A 21,183-nucleotide genomic window follows, 5' to 3' on the forward strand; every position below is an offset into this window, starting at 1 on the left:
ACCAAGAACAGATATCACAGTTCTGTAAATCGTATCTGTTAGAGCATACAAAGCGGACAAACTTGATGTCAATTTATATCTTAGGTGAATTGATTACATTGTTTTCAAGGGTGTTATAAAAGTTCTACTTACATAATAACAATTTATTTGATAGCCATGTATAATATATCAATTTTGTCCGCTTTAGAAGTACTATTAGGTGCAATTTACAGAATTGTGATTTAGTTTTTCATTGCTGAGTTACAGTTTGCAGAGAAGTTTGCAGGCGCTAATGTTTTAAAGATTTTTCGGTTCGTGGATGACTTTTTAGGAATTTTTGACAAAAGCTCCGATGGCACAAAATTTGATGTTTATGGCACCTTGACAACTTTTAGGCAGATTTTAGAACCATTGCAAGTGACTCGTGAACTTCCATCGAATGGTTTTTAGAATTCAGTTTTTAGATTTATGCATCGCGTTTCATATAATGACCAAACGTGATGGGATTACCAGCCAAGACCAAGCAAGCCGATACTGCCTTATGGATCGGCTCATTCTAAGCTCGTCAAAAGAAGCGTTACTAACATGCGTTTTAAAAACGTACTTTTAAAATCTTGTCCCTCACCTTGTACAGCAGTGTTTTTCGGAGCAAGTAGGTCGCCTTAAGGTGTCTGGCTAGCCTGATCACGCGTTAGTTTCAGTAGCTGAAACGCAAGTTAAAAGATTCAGAAAGCAATCTCTCTGTCAGCAGAGAATTAAGCGATGAAACAAACAAGAAAGAAAAGGTAGCGGTAATTCCGTACATTCATCGCCTATCACACAATCGTAAGAAAGTAGCAGAAAGTTTGAGTGTTAAGGTAGTATTTTGCGCTCCTTTGAAGTTGTCCAGGCTGTGCAAGTAAAAATCGTTGAGTGTTAAACGGGCGTGGTTTATAGAATCCTACTCTCCTGTGGAAGGGGTTGTTGCCTAAATGACCACACAAGGGAACACTACAATAATGTCGAAAACAGGGACAACGGGCATCTCGCCGCGCACTGCAAGAAGTGCACCTGCACTCTAAGTCAATGGGCGAGGATCATTAACGAGGCGAAGTCAATATGTGATGAAATAGGAAAATGTGTCAGTGCAGCGTCCCTGATGTTAGTCTCTCTTTCCTTCGTGTTTGCGTCTCGCTTTATCACTGGTTTTCTCAAGTATCACCTATGGTTCTGTTTAATGAAAAAAGCTTCTAGTGGCCGTGCACTATGGTATACCTTTAGGCAACAACCCCTTCCACAGGAGAGCGGGATTCTATAAATCACGCCCGTTTAACACTCAACGATTTTTACTTGCACAGCCTGGACAACTTCAAAGGAGCGCAAAATACTACCTTAACACTCAAACTTTCTACTACTTTCTTACGATTGTGTGATAGGCGATGAATGTACGGAATTACCGCTACTTTTTCTTTCTTGTTTGTTTCATCGCTTAATTCTCTGCTGAAAGAGAGATTGCTTTCTGAATATTTTAACTTGCGCTTCAGCTACTGAAACTAACGCGTGATCAGGCTAGCCAGACGCCTTCAGGCGACCTACTTGCTCCGAAAAACACTGCTGTACAAGGTGAGGACAAGATTTTAAAAGTACGTTTTTTTTTTAAACACAAGGAAAAAAGCTTCTAGTGGCCGTGCACTATGGTATACCTGAAAGCCCACATACCAGCGTATTTCAATTTACATTCGCGCCAAATTTATTGGCTCGAGTTCTATTACTGTACATCACAATGACTATATGAGATTCAAAAGCGAGATGAAATGGCTGGCGGTATGAATGGGAATGTTCACCTATGCCTTCGCTATAGTATATTGCCGCACAACTACTTAGAAAATGTAGTACCGCTGTTCATATCGCACTTTAAAGCACGTGCACGGTGATCAACGGATGTACTTTCTACATCTTCCTCCCTAAATGTAAGCAGGCGTTGTGCCACTCCCCTTGTCTATTGCCAGCCTGATCACTCTCCATTTTCCTAACTGTCCATCGTATATGTGTTTTTATAACAAATGTTCAAATAGCAATATGTGTGTGTTCGGCTAGCAATGAAATGTAATGTTTTTTTTTTTTTTTCTCTCACAATTAAAGTAGTCGGCAAGAGGGGACGCAGGGCAAGAAGCTGATTTGATGCAGCTTGAAAGACCACCCGGCACCCGTTGATCACGACAGTATCTTCACAATAACCAAGAACTCGACTTCGTATAGGCTTAAGGGCTAATGGGTCAAACAGAACCCGGCTGGGCCGGGTACGGGCCAGGTTTAAAATCACTGTGCCGGGCTCAGGCGGGCCAACGCATGGTACTTTCTGGCTCGAACCGGGCCCGGGCCTGAAGAACCGGCAAAGTATGCCATAGCGTCCCTGTAGACTTTCTGCGGCGGGTACGCATAATACATCCACAATATCCCCTCCCCCTCTTTCTCTCCCTCACCCACCATTAGCGCACGTCGCAAACCAACTGAATGCGCCATTTTTTAAACCCTGGTCACTGGGGGCTTTCGCCGAGCAAAGAAAAAAAATAGAGGGGGGGGGGGGCGGTTATCCAACGAGCCAGTCGCGCAACCAAACCTATAATTAGTTTCTCTTTATTCTAACTACCCTGGTATGAAAACAAATGATGTTCTTTGCCCAGGTGGAAGCTAAACCGAGACCGTCCCCTTCTGAGGCACGCTACGGCTCCGGACACTACACCGATCCCTTTCAGCGTCGTCTACTACCAGAACGACGGCACCCAGAGTGCCGGACTGCGCCGAAATTGACGTGTGTGCAGGCGAACGGGACCGGTGAACGCACTGTTAGAAGCCTTCCAACCAATGCCGAAGTTGCGATGCATGCAGTTGCAAGCATTGTGTTCTACGATCTCTTCCCTTTTCTAGGCATGCAGGACAAGCGTCTTGTCTCGCCAGGGCCCAAGAGTACACTGGCAGCCGCCTTACCCGCCGCGGTAGCTCAGTGGCTATGGCATTGCGTTGCCGAGCACGAGGGTTCGATTCCGTCGCCGCATTCCGTTGGGGGCGGAATGCAAAAATACGCGTGTACCGCGCATTGGGTGCACGTTACCCGATGGTCAAGTTACCCAAGTGGAGAGCAAAAACGTCCGTGTCCCGTGCATTGGGGGCACGTTAAATAACCCGGGTCAAAATTAACCCGGAGTCCCCCACGATGGCGTGCCACATTATCACATTGTTGTTTTGGCACGTAAAACCCCATAATTTAATATTTTTTATACGGAACTGAATGAGAGCCCGAGATTCCGCAATGGAGTAGGACTGGAATGGAATGGACACACAGTCCTGGAGAGTTAAACGTTCATTTTAAACGAGACTCCAAAACTGGACTATTTGCGAATTACCCTAAACGAGACTTGGACAATTTCTTACATTTCTCAGTTATGACTAAATATCAGCTCTTTCAGCATCTGCCTAAAGGGGACTGCCTCTGCTATGGTAATTACAAACAAAACAGCATTCTACACATTCCGAAGACCCGGAAGCTTTTCTGCATTGCAAGACTTAAAAGCACTTATAGATTTAAGTGAATTTAAAGACAGTGACATTTAGCTGTCAAGAGTGATCAATTCTGCAAGTGCACGCTTGACCTATGACACAAGGATGGGGCCAAAAAACGACAGTCCACAGCAATTTGGAATGCGCGCCATGTTTTTTCGCAGGCTGCATGGTGTCCAAAAGGGCAATAACAGGCGGTCACACTGATGTGCTTGAAATAAATGAGGCTGGTCAAGATATGGCAGTAAAGATGAAACATAACAGATAGTCCTGCAAAACATAACAATGCCAACTTTTCAAAATGACAATAGTAGTATATACATAAAAACATAGTAGGCAAAGTTATTTGTAGCGCTTTAAGGAGTCAGAAATGTTTTTGTTATGAGGCATGCAAGCGCAAGTAGTAAACAATTATAAAATAAGTGTTTATTTGGATTTGGAGGAGTGTAATGGATCAGCTCAGCCACTTCAGGAGTGGGAATGGTTCAACTCTCCCCATTCTGAGGAGTTAAAGGAGTGGAATTAATGGGGATTTTCAACTCTCGGGAATGGAATGGAAGGCCCCACCCTGCAACTCTGATGCAAACAAATGAAGCTATGTCATTTTGCATTGTGCAATAACTATAAAACATTTGTTTTTAGAAACACAGCCAGTGACATGTGCTTCAATGAAGGGTGTGTCTTCATAAAGAAGGAGAACAAAGTCTTTAACAATAAAATACATTTTGCCCACTCTTAGCAGTAAAAGGCTGTACTATGCATGCCAAAAGTAAACACGTAAACAACACACAAAAAAACTTTAACGTCTTGCTTTTTTTTTGCTTTATTAGATGGCTGCCAACTCTGTAATCATGCTGTTTCATGAGGCCTCAATTCCTTGTAGCCATAACAAATCAATAATTGTGTCATTTTTTAATGAACCAATTCAAAATGCACTTTCTTGTCGCATCACAGAAATCAGAGGTGGTAATCAAATGGCATCACAAACTGCTGATGCCTGCATTCGTCAGCGTGGTGCAGTGGTTGCAAGCCATGCCACGACTGTCGCTGAAAGCTTGGTGCACGCCAACAACAGTCAATCTTTACCCTCCTTCATTGTGCTTTTCTGCATTAGACAGAAGTCTGGTCGTCTAGGAATGCGATGTGGCCCTCTTGTCTTCCCTCTCCTATTATCCTGTTGAGTGCACAGCTTTTGGCCCAACCTATTGATGTCACAATGTGCCTGTGCACAAACCGCCAGCACTATTTGCACAGGAAGCCTTTTGAATTCCACAAGATGACACAGCAGTGCACTTTAATCTCAGAGCCACATTGTTTCCCTTTGGATAGTAGTATATGTGTGAAGTGGTTTCCCACTTGCATTTAGCAGCAAGCTTTTTAGTGATGAGCTGGTGGAGCACTTTATCACAAGTAAGCACATGAACATAAAGAGTGCAAGGCCAGTGGTGGAACTGTTGCAAACCGATTGCATTGTGGCAACCAGCATTTATGTGACTTGCCACCAATGGAAACATTGCATATCCAGAAAAGGTCTTTCGTTCAAACTACAAACAATGTGGCCACTGTCTTGCAGAAGAAAAACGATGGGCTAAAGTGAATCTGTTAACTACAGACCAGTTTGTTATACCTCGTTTGTTATACAAATGCATAGACAAAAGAGGTGGGTTAAGATGCTATTGCCTTAACATCCACTAAAAAGTTAAAATTCCAAAAATTCTTTGAATAACAACACATGGGCTGTTGAAAGTGCAAAACGCACAAGGACTACAAATACTTTTTAAAGTTATAGCTTCCCCACATGCCAAAAATTGGCAGTATGCCACAGTGGAGAGGAGATTGAAGTAAGATTTAAATGCAGGATTAGCTTTAAGTGCAAGATGTAAGCATTCGCACCACATACACCTGCTACATAGTGGCCAGGCACTGCCATGCTTGATATTTTAATCTCCATCTCAAATACATTGCCGAGACATTGTGCACCTTTCAGCATAGCGTGGCTGTGCTGCCTAAGTCACTTCACTGTGCCAAAAAGTTGTTTCAAAGCAAAGTCTTCACACAATAATGACAATATTGCTGGTAGCACACAGATGTGTGGAATTCGTTTAATTCATGTACACCCGGTTACAAAGCAAAATGGCTGCCTGGTACAACCTTGCACAACGCTGCATTCCATTCCAACTATGAGTTTGTCTCCCCACTTGCAGCTTTATATATCTGGTCCTCTGAAGCAATTTACTTTTTAGAAGAAGCCTGTTGGTGCTATGCATCTTTCTCTTAATTACTTTCTTTGTACATATGTATTTTTTCCTGCATACCTGTGCATGCCAACTGTTCCATATTTTTCCTTCCATGATAAATGATCATTTAAAAAGTTATTGAAAATGAAACCAAAAAATTTGCACTTTGTTGTTGAAGAGACTGAGAAATACTTTGTAAGTTGCATCATCATTGTAAGTTGCATAAAGGAAAAACTAAGCAACAACTTTGACAAAGGCGTTGCAGAAGCATGCTGGTGCTAGTGGGTGTTTGCCACCAGCACTACTGGTTGGTGCTGCTCCATGGCACCCCACCCTCTCCACTGTACAGAGCCCATGCTACAGGGTGTCATGCACTTTGCAGATGGACTCTCAGCCATATGCTCAATTGGCAGGTGCTTCATTGCATTTTACACCATGCACGAGAGACTTTATGTATAAAAATGTAGCAACACAGTTGCATTTTTATTTCCAAGTAACAATAAAAAATAATAAAGACTAAAATAACAACAGTATCCATTTCAAAAATGGGTGAATTCACTTGAAATCTGTGCTCCGCCCCCCTTTGGGATACACAAAAGAAACAAAAATTAAAGCAACCTTTCTAGACAACTACATTGCATTTTGCTTTTTGGCAGATAATTAGCAATGCATTGAGAAGTCATCTGTTCCTATGACACTACAAGTGTGCAATGGAGCCCTATTAATGGTTGAATGTGGCATATCTAAATCATTTTAATATTTCATTAAATGGCTGTAAGCTGCTTCATAGTAAACAATAAAGATGGCACCTTCTAGTGCATAGATGTAGGTGCACAGACTAGTATTTGGATGATTTGAATGTTTACACACAGCAGATGCTGCATTAATGTCACCTGTGTGCATGCATAGTACTTTGAAGACAAGAGTTTGGTGAGACTCGAGTGCAGAGTGTGTAAGGTGATGATGTCAAAGATGTACACAGAATGTACACAGATGTACACTCGGCTGAAATGACCTTCACCAGTTCTTCAGCTCATCAAGAACTTGAACTATATAAGGATTGCCTCCAAGCTTTTCAGCTTCCCTCCGTGCTCTGCAAGGACAGACACAAAAACCTTAGTTGCGGACCCATAGAACTGACAACAGCACACTTATGGCCCCACATGCCTGACTGAAGCTTTACAAAGAACACTTGTGAGCACATTAGTTTACTGCGCAGCTTTCAAAAGAACAAGTAAAGTGAAGACAAGAGAGAGGAATAAGGGGATCCAAGGGGCTTGGTGTCTTTGTGAGTAGGGACAAGGTTATGCATATTGGAGCTAAAGAAGGGCAAGTCCCAAATGAGAAGGAGATGGGCCCTCAGGTCTGATATGGAAGAAGGCAGGAGAGGAATGCTGCTTGCGGGGGCTGGTCAAAGCAAAGAGAGAGCTTCTGCAGCGTGGAGGGTGGCTCACCTCCATGCACATTTACATTGCTTCTACCTTGGCTACTACTCAACATTTTATTAATAATTCTTGTGGTAGAATGCTCCCTGGACAGCGCTTCACAATTGGCTACACTGTGCAACATGGCGGATGCATAGAGGTCCCCGTGTGCCCTCAACCGCTGTGTTTGATGATTTTCGTGCAGTGTGATGCTGGTTTGCGCCGTTTTGTGGAAGGAAAGCGGGTAGCTGACGCCAAACACATCATTTTAGCCGAGAGGCACAGTGGGTAATGAGGCTGAAGTGGTCGCACTGTGTGTGCAAACTTCTGGCGTGACAGCGGACCTGCACGAGATTCTGATGAAAATCACTGATGTATTCTCGAACCCATTGGTCGGGGAAACGAAGTACTCGTGCACTGCTGGATTGTCAGAAAAGTACAAGCACATTTCTGCTGCTTTGATTCACTGTTAAGGCGTGGATAGATAATCAGGCGTTTCTAGCATGTGCGACAGCGGTCGGCGAAGTCGAATACTTCACACTGGCCTTGCCAGGATTGCTGAAAATTTACTACCTGCTCAGTTTGGCACATTTAACATGGCCCGTAGCAGCGCACCGACTTGCTTGATCAGCTGTTGCCGCTGTGCATGCACATAAATGTGCAGCCAGCACGCGCTTTTTTGTTGTTGTTGCCTTAACACATTTTCCTTCGGCAAAGGCGTAAACTCTGCATGCTCTTTTCAGTCCATAGAGCAAGCGAACCTAAAATCATGCTTTGCACTTTATTGCGAGCATGCACTACAAATTTGTGGCAAACCTTTCCCACTACTTTTGCGTTCCTGTTATCTATTTTACATTAAAGATATGCGCAATGTGACTGCTGCTTCGCTTAGCCGTGGTTATTGCAGTAGCTGGCCTACTGTTTCTCTCGTAGAGAACAGAAACGATAAATAAGAAATCGAAGGACGTGCTTACTACAATAAAAACACATTTTCACACCAAGTGCAGGTATGGCTTGTGGTGCATGGCCTGACCATGACTGATTACTCCCCACTGTCTTCGTACATATCGTTTATGGCTGCTGTGTAAACTAATAAAGTAAAACAAATGTTTCTGTGTAAATTAATGTTAACTCAGCTACTGCATGAATCTAACTAATTTTCCATGTTATTCTACAGTTGACGTATCCTTCATTTTCAGTAGCTAAAACTGTGTTCGCCTCTGGACTGTCAATTTCCTTCAGACACTGATATGAGATACAATTGCTTTGATAATTACATATTTTCAAATGCGTGCCTACTATACTCCGTTTCATACATCAGGTGCAACGCTGTGGAAAGCTACGCAAGAAGTACGTTCACCAAAATTTATCACTCCGCGCATTGCCTCTATGCTTTGCTGCGCGTCAGCGGCGTTTGCTCATACGAGCTTGCACGTGAGGCTGCCACGACGGGCTGCAAAATTAAAGAACAATGAAAAGCAAATTGATATAAAACAACATGTTAGCAGCCGTATGAGTACATGGTTTGCTTGTTTCTAAGCGTAAATGCATTTTCCGTTCAGAAGTGAGCTTATATAAACAACATTTTCACAAAAATCGGTAAATAAACACCAAACTAAGGGCGAACGCAGCCACTGCAAAAAGTATCTCTAGCCTCCACAGCATTGCACCTGATGTATGAAACGAAGTATAGTTTGCACTAATTATACGTGTAGCGTGTCCAGGCTGCAAGGAAGGCGTACCGCTATGCCACCCCATAGTTACTTTGCACGCTGGCGCGTACATGTGCTTACACGTAACGATTTACCGACGTTACCCGGGAGCACTTGAAACTCCGATGTAACAATTTTCGCTGATTTACCATACGCGATAGTTCCACGTTGTGTGCCGCATGTATACGATATAACAGCTTTAATCAAGACAAGATGTAGTACCGCGGCGACATTCGCATCATGAACTGCATTACCATGCTGGCTATCACATGAAACTGCATGTTGCAGCACGCACACGCTGCACGTTATCACGATGGCAGCAACAACCTCAACGCAAACTCCCTGAAGTTCGCTGCAGCGCTTTGCTGCAAATGTATTACAAGCAACAGGATCGCGTTCTCTTCACACAAACAACAAACTGATTCTTGCCTGGAAAAAGAAAAAAAAAAAAAAAAAAAACCTTCTCGAGCAAGAAGTCGAGAACACAACTACTGCCGTTGTCGCAGCTTTGCTATGCGCAGATTCGCGATCCATGTGGCTCTTCGGCACCGCAAAACTGCATAACACAGCAAAATTCCTCGGCCATGCAGAGTTTCGTAGGTGGTGGCTCTATCGTTCTAGAAGCGCACCCGATCGCAGTACGACGGCTATGGACAGTGTGTCTGCTCCGACGGTCCGACCTCCGTGGGCACTGCTACTGCCGCTATTCGTGCGCCTTTCGGAACCGCAATGAAAAAAGGCAAATTTTTTATCGACAAATATCTCAATAAGGAATGCTATTTAAAATCGCATAACTTGCTCAAGCCTGCTGCGGCACCCTGCTGCAAAACTGCCATTACAACATGGTCCTTAAAACCAGTACAAGAAAGTCAATTAACAAATTTTATTAATCAGCAAATGAGCAAACAGACTGCAATGGCTACTTGTCCATCTAGCGTCTGCTGTGCTAATGGACAAAAAGTGAAAAAGTGGTCTTGCATCGGTTAAATCTTATTTCTTTTTAAATCTGTTTCCATGAAAAAAAAAGGTCACACGGTATAATGGGTGACCTTAGGCAAAGCATCACTTATCTGAATATTTAGGTTTTGCACAAGTTTTCTTCAACTGAAATGAACGCGGGTAATGAACAAGAGGGGTGTCACAAAGATTCTTCTACAAGAAAAGACCCTTCTACAAGAAAATTATAGCATCAATCAATGATTTTACGGTGCCGGCCACTATTCGGCAGGTCTTAGCACAAGACTCAGTCAAGAGAGGCCTAGTACATTGCTATTTCAATGCAAAAGAAAAAAGAACAACTTAATTCTATACCCTGAAGTAGCTTTAAACGTGACTAGCTTCTTATAATATAAACATAAGTCAATCTTGCTCATCACCATCTTCACTTTTCGTGACAGAGGTCATCCTACATCACCATTAGCACATCTCGGGTCCTGGCTTCAATTCCCAGCTCAAACAATCGTGCATAATTCCTTTGCTTTGTGAGCTGATGACCAGCATTGAATGGTTTTGGTAAAGCATTGCGGGATCAGCAAAACCAGAAAACTTGGTGAGATAGGCTGAACTAATGAGATCGGCGACACTGATGAGTTCAGCTGAAACCTAGTTCACACTGCCTATAACCATTCAATACTCACACATGTTCTTATTTATCATTTTTCCAGGGACTGTATTTCACCCGCCAGCAACTTAATGTTATCACTCAGTGCAAGACGCACTGCATGATTTGGAATTTACTCAAATGTTATCATTGTTTCTATCTGTTGTGTATGTTCTCGTTGAACCTTGCATAATCAGATTGTATGCACGACGCAAATGATGGTACATTTTCTGGAAGGTACGAGAGCACCAGCGATTATGCTGGAAACTTCAACGAGTCATGTATAAAAGCCGACGTACTTGACTCGCAGATTAGATTTCGACGATTGTCGACTGTGCTTGTCGCTACCATTGTGTGTTACCAAAAGACACACCCAACTTTACCATAACATCCAAACTTTACCCAAAGACACATACATCGCACTTACTCTGCATCCAGTTTCTTTAAGACCTCCTTGGTGTAGGCAAACGATCCCAACTTCTCAAGGACATCCACAGCATACTTCTTGATCTCCAAGTCTTTGGTTCGCTTCTTTACTATGTCTTTTAGAAAGGTTTGGGTCAAAGAAAAATTGCCCATGTTTTTAAGCACCACAAACATGCCTTAGTCGCCCTAGCAACCTTTTTCTTTCTTTTTCAAGATATAGTAGGTTTGCAACTATTCGATCTGTACTGGAAGTGAATGAAGGGAAAAATGGGGGATGGAGAAGAAGACAAAGGTACGCAGACAAACAGAAAAAGCTAAAAACAAAAGGCATGAACATATGTTGAAGGCAAGGATTGAGAGCGAGATGAGCCACTATGTAAGGCAAGCATAAAGATATATATATATATATATATATATATATATATATATATATATACTACTGACGATTTTATCATTTGTCTATATGCTTCAGAGAAGTTGAATCCAGAGCTTTTGAGCTGTGTTTAGCAGGTTATAGACTTATTTAAATGAATATTTTTTGAAATATGCAAGTTGAAAAACTACCTCCTGTAATCCTAATGGCAAATGCATTCTGCTCCTCTCGGTGACATTACATTACATTGGCTTGGCTAGCTAGAATCACCCAAGCTGGAGGAAGAAAAACCAATGCTTGCATGCTATGGCTCACATTTCAGAGTAATGGTGATTCTGTGAACTGAGCCCATAAGCTTTCTCTTGATCAAATACTCTCTTGAGTACACATAAAAGGACAGTGTCACAGATTCGAGCATGTCTCACCGTGCCATGGTTCCCAGGTTTCTGTTACATAGCTTTAAGCTCACTCCCTTGTGGGCAGGTTCATGGTGCCATCTAGGGTCCAAATTGCGCAACACAGACTACACCACAGAAAGAAGCCCAGGCTGATCAGCAGCCATGAAGCTGCTAATCAGCACACTAGTTGGGAGGGTTGGTGCCACAAATTCTTGATTTCTTAAAGAACTGTGCAAAAATATAGCGAGATAGTACAATTTCCATAATGCTGTGACATAAGTGCAGTGCATTTTGGCGCAGTCAATAAAAATACGAGCACGTCCGCCAATCACATGCATGTTATTGTCGCTCGGTGCAAAGTAGCTCACTTTTTAGCCAACAGAGTTGTTATAAGGCAGCCTTATTTCTACGTACAATAATAAAAAAAAGTTAAAGCACTGGAAGACAGCTGAATGGTGCAACCTTGCTATGTTGTCTCCATAGCCAATGTGTGTTTCAACTCATTGCACACCGCATTACAGAAAGCACCTATTGGTTATGGCAGAAGAAAACTGGCATGCTCTATGCACCCTAGTGCGGCTAAAGTGCAAATTAAGTTTCTAGAAAGAACAGGCAATAATGTGGCCCCGTACTGCTTGCATAGACAATTTGTTACTGCTTAGTACATGCAGTGAATACAATGGCCAAGCTCTAGTCAGTGGCCACATCATCCATGTTATGTACATCACCAAAACCACAGGAAGGGGCTCCCCCATACTGGCCAGGTTCCTTAGATGCATGCCAATTACTCAAGGTAAACATTCGGCAGATATCTGCCTGGTTGGGGATGATTGAATTAAAGAGATGGAAAACTCCCAACCAAAATTTATTTTAAAAACCCAATGGAAGGAGCCAGTCGGGCTCCAAAATGTTGGGTTTTTAAAACAAGTTTTGGTTGGAGTTTTGTTTCTCTTTAATGCCAATTACTGTATAGGCTTCAGCATAAACGCAGCATAGCTTCACTTAAATATTTGAGAAGAAATGCATACAAAAAGAACATGCCGGCTTCTACAACAAGTGCTCTAACATGTGCCGCTGGAAGCTGGACAGCAGTTTGATGGTGCAGTGCATGACAGGAGCACCTGTGACTGTACTTGCTACAGGAACATTGAGCCACAGATTAAGAAAAAAAAGGTATCACTCCCTCACCACAACTGCTCGGAAGTCACCTCAAGAAGTCGCCTTAAGTTGACTGCCCTGTGTGAGTTGTCAATTACAGTAAGCATGCATACCAAGTTGCGAAAATAGACACCCTATCACAGACCAGAACACTTTGATTAAATTATGGAACAGCATGAAGCAGACAGTCAGAAAAAAATAACACCATGTTTTCTCCACTTTGTGGTTTCACATATTTAAACACTAAACAAGTTACTTTTTCCAACTATGTACCAGCAATCCTGCATGCAGCTTATACTGAATTTCCTAAAAACAAGATCACTACTACAGCCATCAATCACACTAACATCTATCTGAACAGAAAATTACTTGTCAACCCTTGCATCTTGCCCTCCGAGTGTATCGTGACTTGCAGGCATTCAGTGCACTTTGGTCTGACATTTCTTTTTTTCTCCTCCTTGTTTCAGTTTTGATCATTCCCTTCTTACTGATTCTGCCACCTTGTGCTATGGCTGATGACGTTAAGGTGTCAGTCTTGCACTACAGTTATGGGGCAACCAGCAGGCTTTACTTTGCACAATAACCCATTTCTTACAAAAGCAAGATTAATGTTAAAATGAGGGCACAAATTACTACTACACGACAAGATTAGTACCATCTTTTCCAGCTCTCCCTGGCACATGTTTTTCCGGTGCTGCTCCTACTTGTGTAGCTATGGGCCAACTCGCCCAAGGCCAATGGCCCAACATTTTCTCCTGTGGAGCAAGGATACTCATCATCCGAGGGTCTTCTGGGTGCTTCTGGATAGCATGAATAATGGGAAATGAAAACTTCCCTTCTGTGAGATCCTCTGCAAAGCTCTTGTTATCTGTATACTGCAAGAAAGGCAAAATAATTGTTTCTCAGCGCTGCAATGCACCCAATAGCTTGCACTAATATTTTAACAGGCTAAGTAATATCAGACTGCCAACATACCACAGTTCTGGGGGGGGGGGGGGGGGTATTCTGTAAGATTCCACCTAGTGGACTGTCCACTTCGGCTGTCGCCAGTGGCTGCTACTTCACGAGTGCGAAGGCGCCAGCCAGTCTCCTTCGCGCTCGTGAAGCGGCAGCCAATGGCGACAGCCGAAGTGGACAGTCCACTAGGTGGACTCTTACAGAATAGCACCCCTGGTGAGGCATGACAAGATGCAGTATATATATATATATATATATATATATATATATATATATATATATATATACACACACACACACACACATACACACTTCCTGTAACTGTGAACTCAATCAGTGATGGAAAGTGAAGATCCAAAAACTCTGCCAAGGCACCGAGTGAAGTAAATTTCAATAGCGGATAAGCTATGCATACATGCTCACACACACTATTATTTTTTTTCAGAAACAAAATTAAACATACCTCTTTTAGGACCAGGTTGGCATAATCATCCCTTATCTGGAAGTACAGCCCCAAGGTCCCAATCAATTCGCTGAAATCACTGCAGAAAGAGATGACACCAATGATAACAATAAGCACTTCATCCATGGAGAAGGCTTCAGTTTTTGAACACCGCAAGTGGTTTATATATATATATATATATATATATTTATTTTTTTGCATTCTACATGACACCATTATATTGTGAAATATATTTTTAATGTACAATCAAATCTCAATATAACGAGCACGAATGCAACAAATTATCAGATGGCATAATGAAGTAAATCTAATATCGCAAAATGTCTTTTGACGGTATCAGCAAGTATGCTTATAACGAATATAGAATAAAGCGAAGGTAATCTCTTGTTCGATGCAAGTTCATTATAATGAGGTCTGACTGTATTCAGAAAAGACATTCTGTATGACGATATGCCCATTCACATAATTCTAACTCCAATTCATGTTTATTTTTTACTGACACGGCCATGTCAACAAAACACCTTTTTTTTCGTTTGAACGCCAGGCTGCTGTAAATGTGTTCTTCATCCACCAAAGAATTTTAACACATAATTATCATTACATGATGGAAATATTAAGGGAGAAGTGGCAAGCCATACTCCACTGTAAACCCCTTAACTATTGATGACGAGTTAACTTGTCATGACAAAGGTTGCACTGCCTTCTAATTTTGACACAAATAAATCATACACCATTTCCTTTACTTCCATTTTTTTTTTCAGCAAGAGCAGTAAAAGCATTCAACAAGAGCAGTAAAAGCATTGTAGGCATTCCTGGTATGATATTTTTAGAAAAATAAATGGCAAAGAATGTGGATTTTAAAAAGCTCTGCACTTTTCATCAATTAAAAAAACATTGTATGGCAGTTAACGGGTAAGAAATGGTGCACAAAATTTCAGTGAGGAGAATTTCACGCACAACTTGTAGCAAGGTAAGGGTGACCAACATCAGCATCAGCCCATAAATGCACTGATCACATCATGTAGTATGTGATCGTGGCAGCCTGCCACATCTTCACTAAATCAATTTCCAAACACCAAGCATATCTCGAAAATTCATTGTGACATTTATAAATGTTAAAGTTTCGGATACAAAGGTTTCACCCAAATATGTGCTGAGATGTCTGAACTCCAATGAAAATGTTGCATGGGGTTGTTGGAGACTGCAAAGTAGAACCCAACAACATGCATTCATAAGTGCTCTTTGGGCCCAACCTTTGCTTCCCCCTGACCTGCAACTTTCCAACTAGCATAGCTTGATGAACACAAGTCTGACTTCATTACCCTAAAGAATGTTGCCGAGGACCTGATGCTGACTGATGCTGTTATTCACCGAAGAGCAGATCTGCAAGCAAGTACTCGTGACTTGCTTAACTTGCTCCTTGATGCTGCAGTTAAGCATACCCATGCAAGTCCTCCTAATCCTGCTTTACAAGCTCACTGCAGAACAGATTGCCAATGAAAGAAGTAGAGTACACTAAGCACTAGTGTAATAAAAGCTATTAACAATTCCAACTCACTGCTGTCGTCAATGCCCATCATCCATAGCTGAACTTCAAGACAATGTGAATGCTCTTGTCAAGAAATAAATGGCCAAAAATATTGCCACCAAAGAACGGGTAGATAACAATTTTACTTAGAAATCAATTCTGTTAATAACTATAGAGTTCCAATGTGCCTGACAAAGTCATGAGTGACAAGATATAGAAAGCACTAGTGTTCAGATGCCTTAAATAGCCCAGGAAAGCAGCAGTTATGCATTAAAACATATTGTATCCACGAATAAGCTGCCGAGTGCTGATATTGTCAATTGAGAAATTGAATAGAAGTGTTCAAGGATCTTTTTTGGGGATAAGTATGAAAGTTTTATCTGTAACAATGAACATTCGTCGAACAGTGACAAGATTAAGTACCTTAAAAGCTATATGATGGAGCAAAGCCAAGGACTACATTGATGGGTTTTCACTAACAAATGGCCACTAATATAGTACTATAGGTAGAACTAGAGAAATCCTCCATACGAAAGCAACTTGCTATGAATGACCACACAAGTTGTCTGCTTTTATTAAACTCCATCTCTTCGGCTGATGACATAGATTCCTTGAACCTCTCTATGATGAAGGTGTCAAGAACATGAGAAGTCGTGGGGCTCTTGGTTTCAGGCAAGAGTACAGCACACCCTGAAGGTAGCAGTAGAAAAAGAGTTTATCCTCAGAAATCCTGCTGCGCTATGGCCAAAATAAATCTAGTGATGCAGAGAGAAGTAACCCATTTTGTGAGCTTGTGGAATTTCTCAAGGAAGTAAATAGCAGAAAAAAAAGCCTTAGAGCTCACAAGAATTTTTGCGCCACCACAAAGAAGTTAGACGATTTTTTTATTTATTTATTTACAGAATACCTGCGTCGCCTCAAAGGCATTATCACAGGGGGGGGGGGGGGGGCAGTTAGATAAAGATATGCTAAATCATTCACAGAAATAAAGAATAAATACACAATGCACAGTAACATCAAGGTGGAACATACAATGAGTCAACATTTTCAAGTGTAATAGAAAATTTAAACAAAGTTAAGGCAGTAATGCATTGTCACAAACACAGGCGCGAAAAAAAATCATGATTATCAGACACTGAAACACATTCTTCAGGCAACAAATTCCAGTCTTTCACCGTATGTGGAAAGAATGATTCAGCAAAACGGTTAGTATTGCAGCTGTATTCACGCACCTTCTTTGAGTGGTCGAGTCGATTCGAGACATAAGTTGGCTCCGATAGGTAGTTGCGGCTATCAATGCCTGTTTGATTATAGAAGATACGGTGGAAGAACTTGAGTCTCAATTTTTTTCTTCTGGTGATTAACGTTTCCCAGCCCAGCAATGCTTTTATTTCAGTGACACTATCGAACGGGTTGTAACTATTGGAGACGAAGCGTGCAGCCTGATTTTGAAGTTTTTCTATTACTTGAATCAAATAGTCCTGATATGGGTCCCAAATCATAGAGGCGTATTCGAGGATAGATCTTACATGCAAAAAATAAAGTGTTTCTTTAACATCTTTGGACGCCGATTTAGAATTTCTTCGAATAAAAAACAACATTTTACTTGCCTTAGATATTGAATGCTGAATGTGTACGTTCCATTTAAGTTTCGATGTGAAGTAAACACCAAGGTACTTGCACTCTGAGACGCTTTTTATTGTTGTGTTTTCAACATTGTACTGTGTTTGAGGCTCGAATTTTTTATTTGAAAAGCGGACGTGATTACATTTATTAATATTCAGACGCATTCGCCAGCGTAGACACCAATTTCCTATTTTATCAAGGTCCCTCTGCAAGATTGTTACATCTGATGGTGAATTTATTTTTCTGTAAAGAACACAGTCATCTGCAAAGAGTTTCATGGGGGACTGTATGTCATCTACAATGTCATTAATATATATGAGGAATAATAGTGGCCCCAGAACGCTGCCCTGGGGCACTCCTGAGGATACGGTTATGTGTGATAAACTACATCCATTAAGAACTATACACTGTTTACGGTCATTAAGATAATTACAAATCCAGTTCTGGGTTTTATTATGTATGTTCAAAGATGTTAACTTAATATTTAGTAAGTGATGGGATATTGTGTCAAACGCTTTTTTAAAGTCCCGGAACAGTGCATCTACATGTTCGTTCTTGTCAAGGGAGTTACCTATAAAGTGTTGGAATTCAACTAATTGTGTGTTGCATGAGTAACCGTTACGAAATCCATGCTGTGAGACAGTAAAAAAGCTAATCGACTCAAGGTACTTAAATAATTGACTATACAATATATGCTCAAAAACTTTGCAGCATACTGAAGTTAGGGATATAGGCCTGTAATTTTCCACCAGTTTCTTGTCCCCAGATTTAAATATAGGATTAACAGCTGCGAGTTTCCAATCCTGTGGAACCAACCCAGTCTCGTACGAGATTTGAAACAAAATGCAAAGATATTGTGCAATAATGCCGTGACATTTCTTTAGAACATAGGAAGGAATTCTATCAGGACCCATAGATTTAGAGGTGTCCAATTCCTGCAAAAGACAGTCGATACCATGTATATCGATGTTTATTTCAGGCATGGAATGGTCAAAGGCACTGTTAGGAGGAAGTGATGTGGTCGCGTCAGTCGTTGGTGTCTCCGAAAACACCGATTGAAAACAGAGATTAAACACTTCAACCTTTTCAGCATCTGTCGTTATAGCAATGCCATTTGATTTCAGAGCAGGAACTGAAATGTCGTCTGGTCTACTTGTTTTTATATATTTCCAGAAAGCTTTAGGGTTTTTTTTTCAGGTCTGTGTTTAATCGGGCAAAAAATAATTCTTTTGCTTTCTCGATTCCTAGTTTTAGCATCCGGTTTGCATCCTTTAAGTGTTGGCGGTTGAGACAAGTGTTGTTATTACAGCATTTTTTGTACGCCCTTCTAGCTTTCCTCATCAGTCTACGCACTCCAGAATTAAACCACGGTTTATCTTTTTTCTTTTGCCGCAGGAATCTTATAGGGACATGTTTCTCTAGTAGTTCTAATAATTTGTTCCGAAGGGTGGACCATAAATGCTCTGCATCACTACTCTCTGACAGGCGCCGGAAGGTTGGCAAGTATGATAGTAATTCTGCCTGGATGGCGTCAAAGTTGCCTCTCTCATATAAAAATACTCGCCGTGGTAATTGCACCTGTATAGGAACCAGTGCAATGTTTAAGTTTGTAATGACCACATTGTGGTCACTAATGCCAGCTTGCGTTGAGACTTTGGTCACAATGTTGGGGTCATTACAAAGTACCAGATCTAATGTAGCTTGTTGTCTAGTAGGAACAAGTACATATTGGGTTAAATTGTTTAACATAATTATTTCTCGAAAAATTGTATTGATTCGCGATTTGTTTGTTATTGCGCCGTCAGTAGTCAAAGTTATGTCTGGGAGGTTAAAATTACCGCCCAGAAAAACACTATCAGAGAGCACTGATAAGATGTCAGCAAGGTTATGAATTGGGGTTTCATTACTATCGGGTGGGCGGTAGAAGAAACCAAATACTAGTTTATACCCTTTTGACAGGTGCACACGACACCATACTGATTCAGCATCATTGTCAAAATGGAGTACTTCACTAGGCAAGTCGTTTGCTATTAGAATAAAAACGCCTCCGCCGTGCCGGTGTCTATCTTTACGGTAGACAGTAAACCCGGGTGGGAATACTTCGCTGTTCCCGATACTCTTTTCTAACCAGGACTCAGGGCCTAGTACAACGTGCGGCTGCACAGTTGCAACCATAGAGGCGAAATCGTCCGCCTTATTTTTGATGCTTCTGCAGTTAACTAAGAGCACGGAAAATCCTTTAGGTTCAACCAAACCGCCAGTGTGGGTTGGAGGTGGCTTATCATGAGCATGTCATTCTCCGTCATTCGAATGCGCAGACGCTCTCAGTAAAACAGGTTGCCGCATATTGTAGTCCCAGATATATGTGTCGCCATTTATAACTGCCTTATCGTATTCAATCAATGGAATGCTGACAGTGCCATTTAGTTTCAGCAATTATGCTCACCACAGCCTCAAAAAAATAAAAATAAAATAAAATAATAATAACAATAACAATATATATTTAAAAACCTTGCACTCGGCCGTGCAACGCTTGAAAAAGCGAAGCTGGGTGATCATAGCCCAGCATTTTCCGGAAATGCGCACAAACTTTTCATCTTATTACTCATGATGAAGATAATTTCTTTTCGCGCGTCTTGGAGTTGCGGCCATCACGGCGCGTTGCATAGCGCAGCTTGCAACACCGACACCGCGTTCCAGGAGACCCCCTCCGTGAATGCGTCTCTCTCTCGCTCTCATAGCGCGCAAAACCTCTTCACCTCGCAGAGCACGAGCGTACAAACGCGCCAGCTGTGGACGAAGATGACGACGCTCGAACGCAATCATATTGTTTGCATAAATGCACGTTCTGCAAGCATGGCTATATTGCCTAGTGGTTACGACGCTCGCTTTGGGACCGGGGGTACGCGGGTTCGAATCCCACCTCTTTTCTTTCTTGGTAGTGTCCTGCTACGCACCACAAATTACGGCTGGTTTAAACAGCTTCGCTGTTAAAAAAGTTCCCTTTTTGGTGACTTGGGGGACCAAACCTTTGCTAGTATACGTTACAAAGGAATATCAATGTGAGAAAATAGAGAAGTTGAAACAAAATGGAAGATGCTTCTTACATTGCAACAGGTACCACCAACAAAGGATTGCTGAAACATCATGATCCTACACTGTGACATAAGCTGAGAAAAGCACTCCTCGTTCATTTGTGGCTACAGCACATCACAGCGCAATCCAGTGTGGAACAATCTGGCGGATTCACAAGTGACAGGTACTGTGCCTAAGACTGATGAGACTATCCAACTGCAAACAGCCATAACGTGGGTTCATTCATCAACATTCCTTCATTCATCAACAAAAATGCATCAGGAAGGATATAGCGCAGAAACTTTTCTACACTATTCGAGGGGAAGAAAACATGGCACACTGTATGTTTGGTGAAGCCTCTCCGTACCATAGGAAATTGCAGTGAGTGGAGATGTGGCCGAGGAGTTCAGGGGCAACTCCAGCGATTTTTTTATGCCCACTGACTTTAAGAAAATTTAGAATATATATTCTCATTTGCACTCTGATTATCTGTACCAAACGATATGACTGCAAGTTACTTAGTTTACCTGAAAATCAGTTTTAAATATGAGTTGCATGTTCCCGACTCATGCCCACAAATGAATGACATTTTACTGACCTCCCTGTGTTTGTGACGTAATAGAATCTACACCGCCACTTTGCCCATACACGACGAAACTGGCTACTTTTTCTACAATACAACGGCTGACA

The 21,183-nt window shown here is 41.7% G+C and overlaps 2 protein-coding genes across 10 annotated transcripts in view; one reads left to right on the plus strand and one right to left on the minus strand.

Moving 5' to 3' along the window:
• LOC119464353 (mucin-5AC-like) overlaps positions 1-3,628 on the plus strand; it is a 59,020-nt gene extending 55,392 nt beyond the window's left edge. The window contains exon 4 of the mRNA XM_037725325.2: positions 2,643-3,628. Within this exon, the coding sequence (XP_037581253.1) occupies positions 2,643-2,769 (127 nt within the window). The 3' untranslated portion in view covers positions 2,770-3,628. The remainder of the gene's footprint in view (positions 1-2,642) is intronic.
• Positions 3,629-4,793: 1,165 nt separating this feature from the next.
• The window catches only part of LOC119436218 (terpene synthase-like), a 58,935-nt gene continuing 42,545 nt past the window's right edge, over positions 4,794-21,183 (minus strand). For 6 of the 9 annotated variants that reach the window (XM_049656298.1, XM_049656284.1, XM_049656280.1 and 3 more), the window contains exons 8-11: positions 14,265-14,343; positions 13,500-13,719; positions 10,917-11,031; positions 4,794-6,846 (exon numbers count right to left, since the gene is read on the minus strand). In XM_049656298.1, the coding sequence (XP_049512255.1) occupies positions 6,771-6,846; positions 10,917-11,031; positions 13,500-13,719; positions 14,265-14,343 (490 nt within the window). In that variant the 3' untranslated portion in view covers positions 4,794-6,770. Of the gene's footprint in view, positions 6,847-9,598; positions 9,994-10,916; positions 11,032-13,499; positions 13,720-14,264; positions 14,344-21,183 lie in introns of those variants that run through there. The other 3 variants (XM_037703004.2, XM_049656304.1, XM_049656314.1) reach the window with 3 other exon arrangements.

The sequence above is a fragment of the Dermacentor silvarum genome, chromosome 1, assembly GCF_013339745.2.
Source record: "Dermacentor silvarum isolate Dsil-2018 chromosome 1, BIME_Dsil_1.4, whole genome shotgun sequence".
Classification (NCBI taxonomy): domain Eukaryota; kingdom Metazoa; phylum Arthropoda; class Arachnida; order Ixodida; family Ixodidae; genus Dermacentor; species Dermacentor silvarum.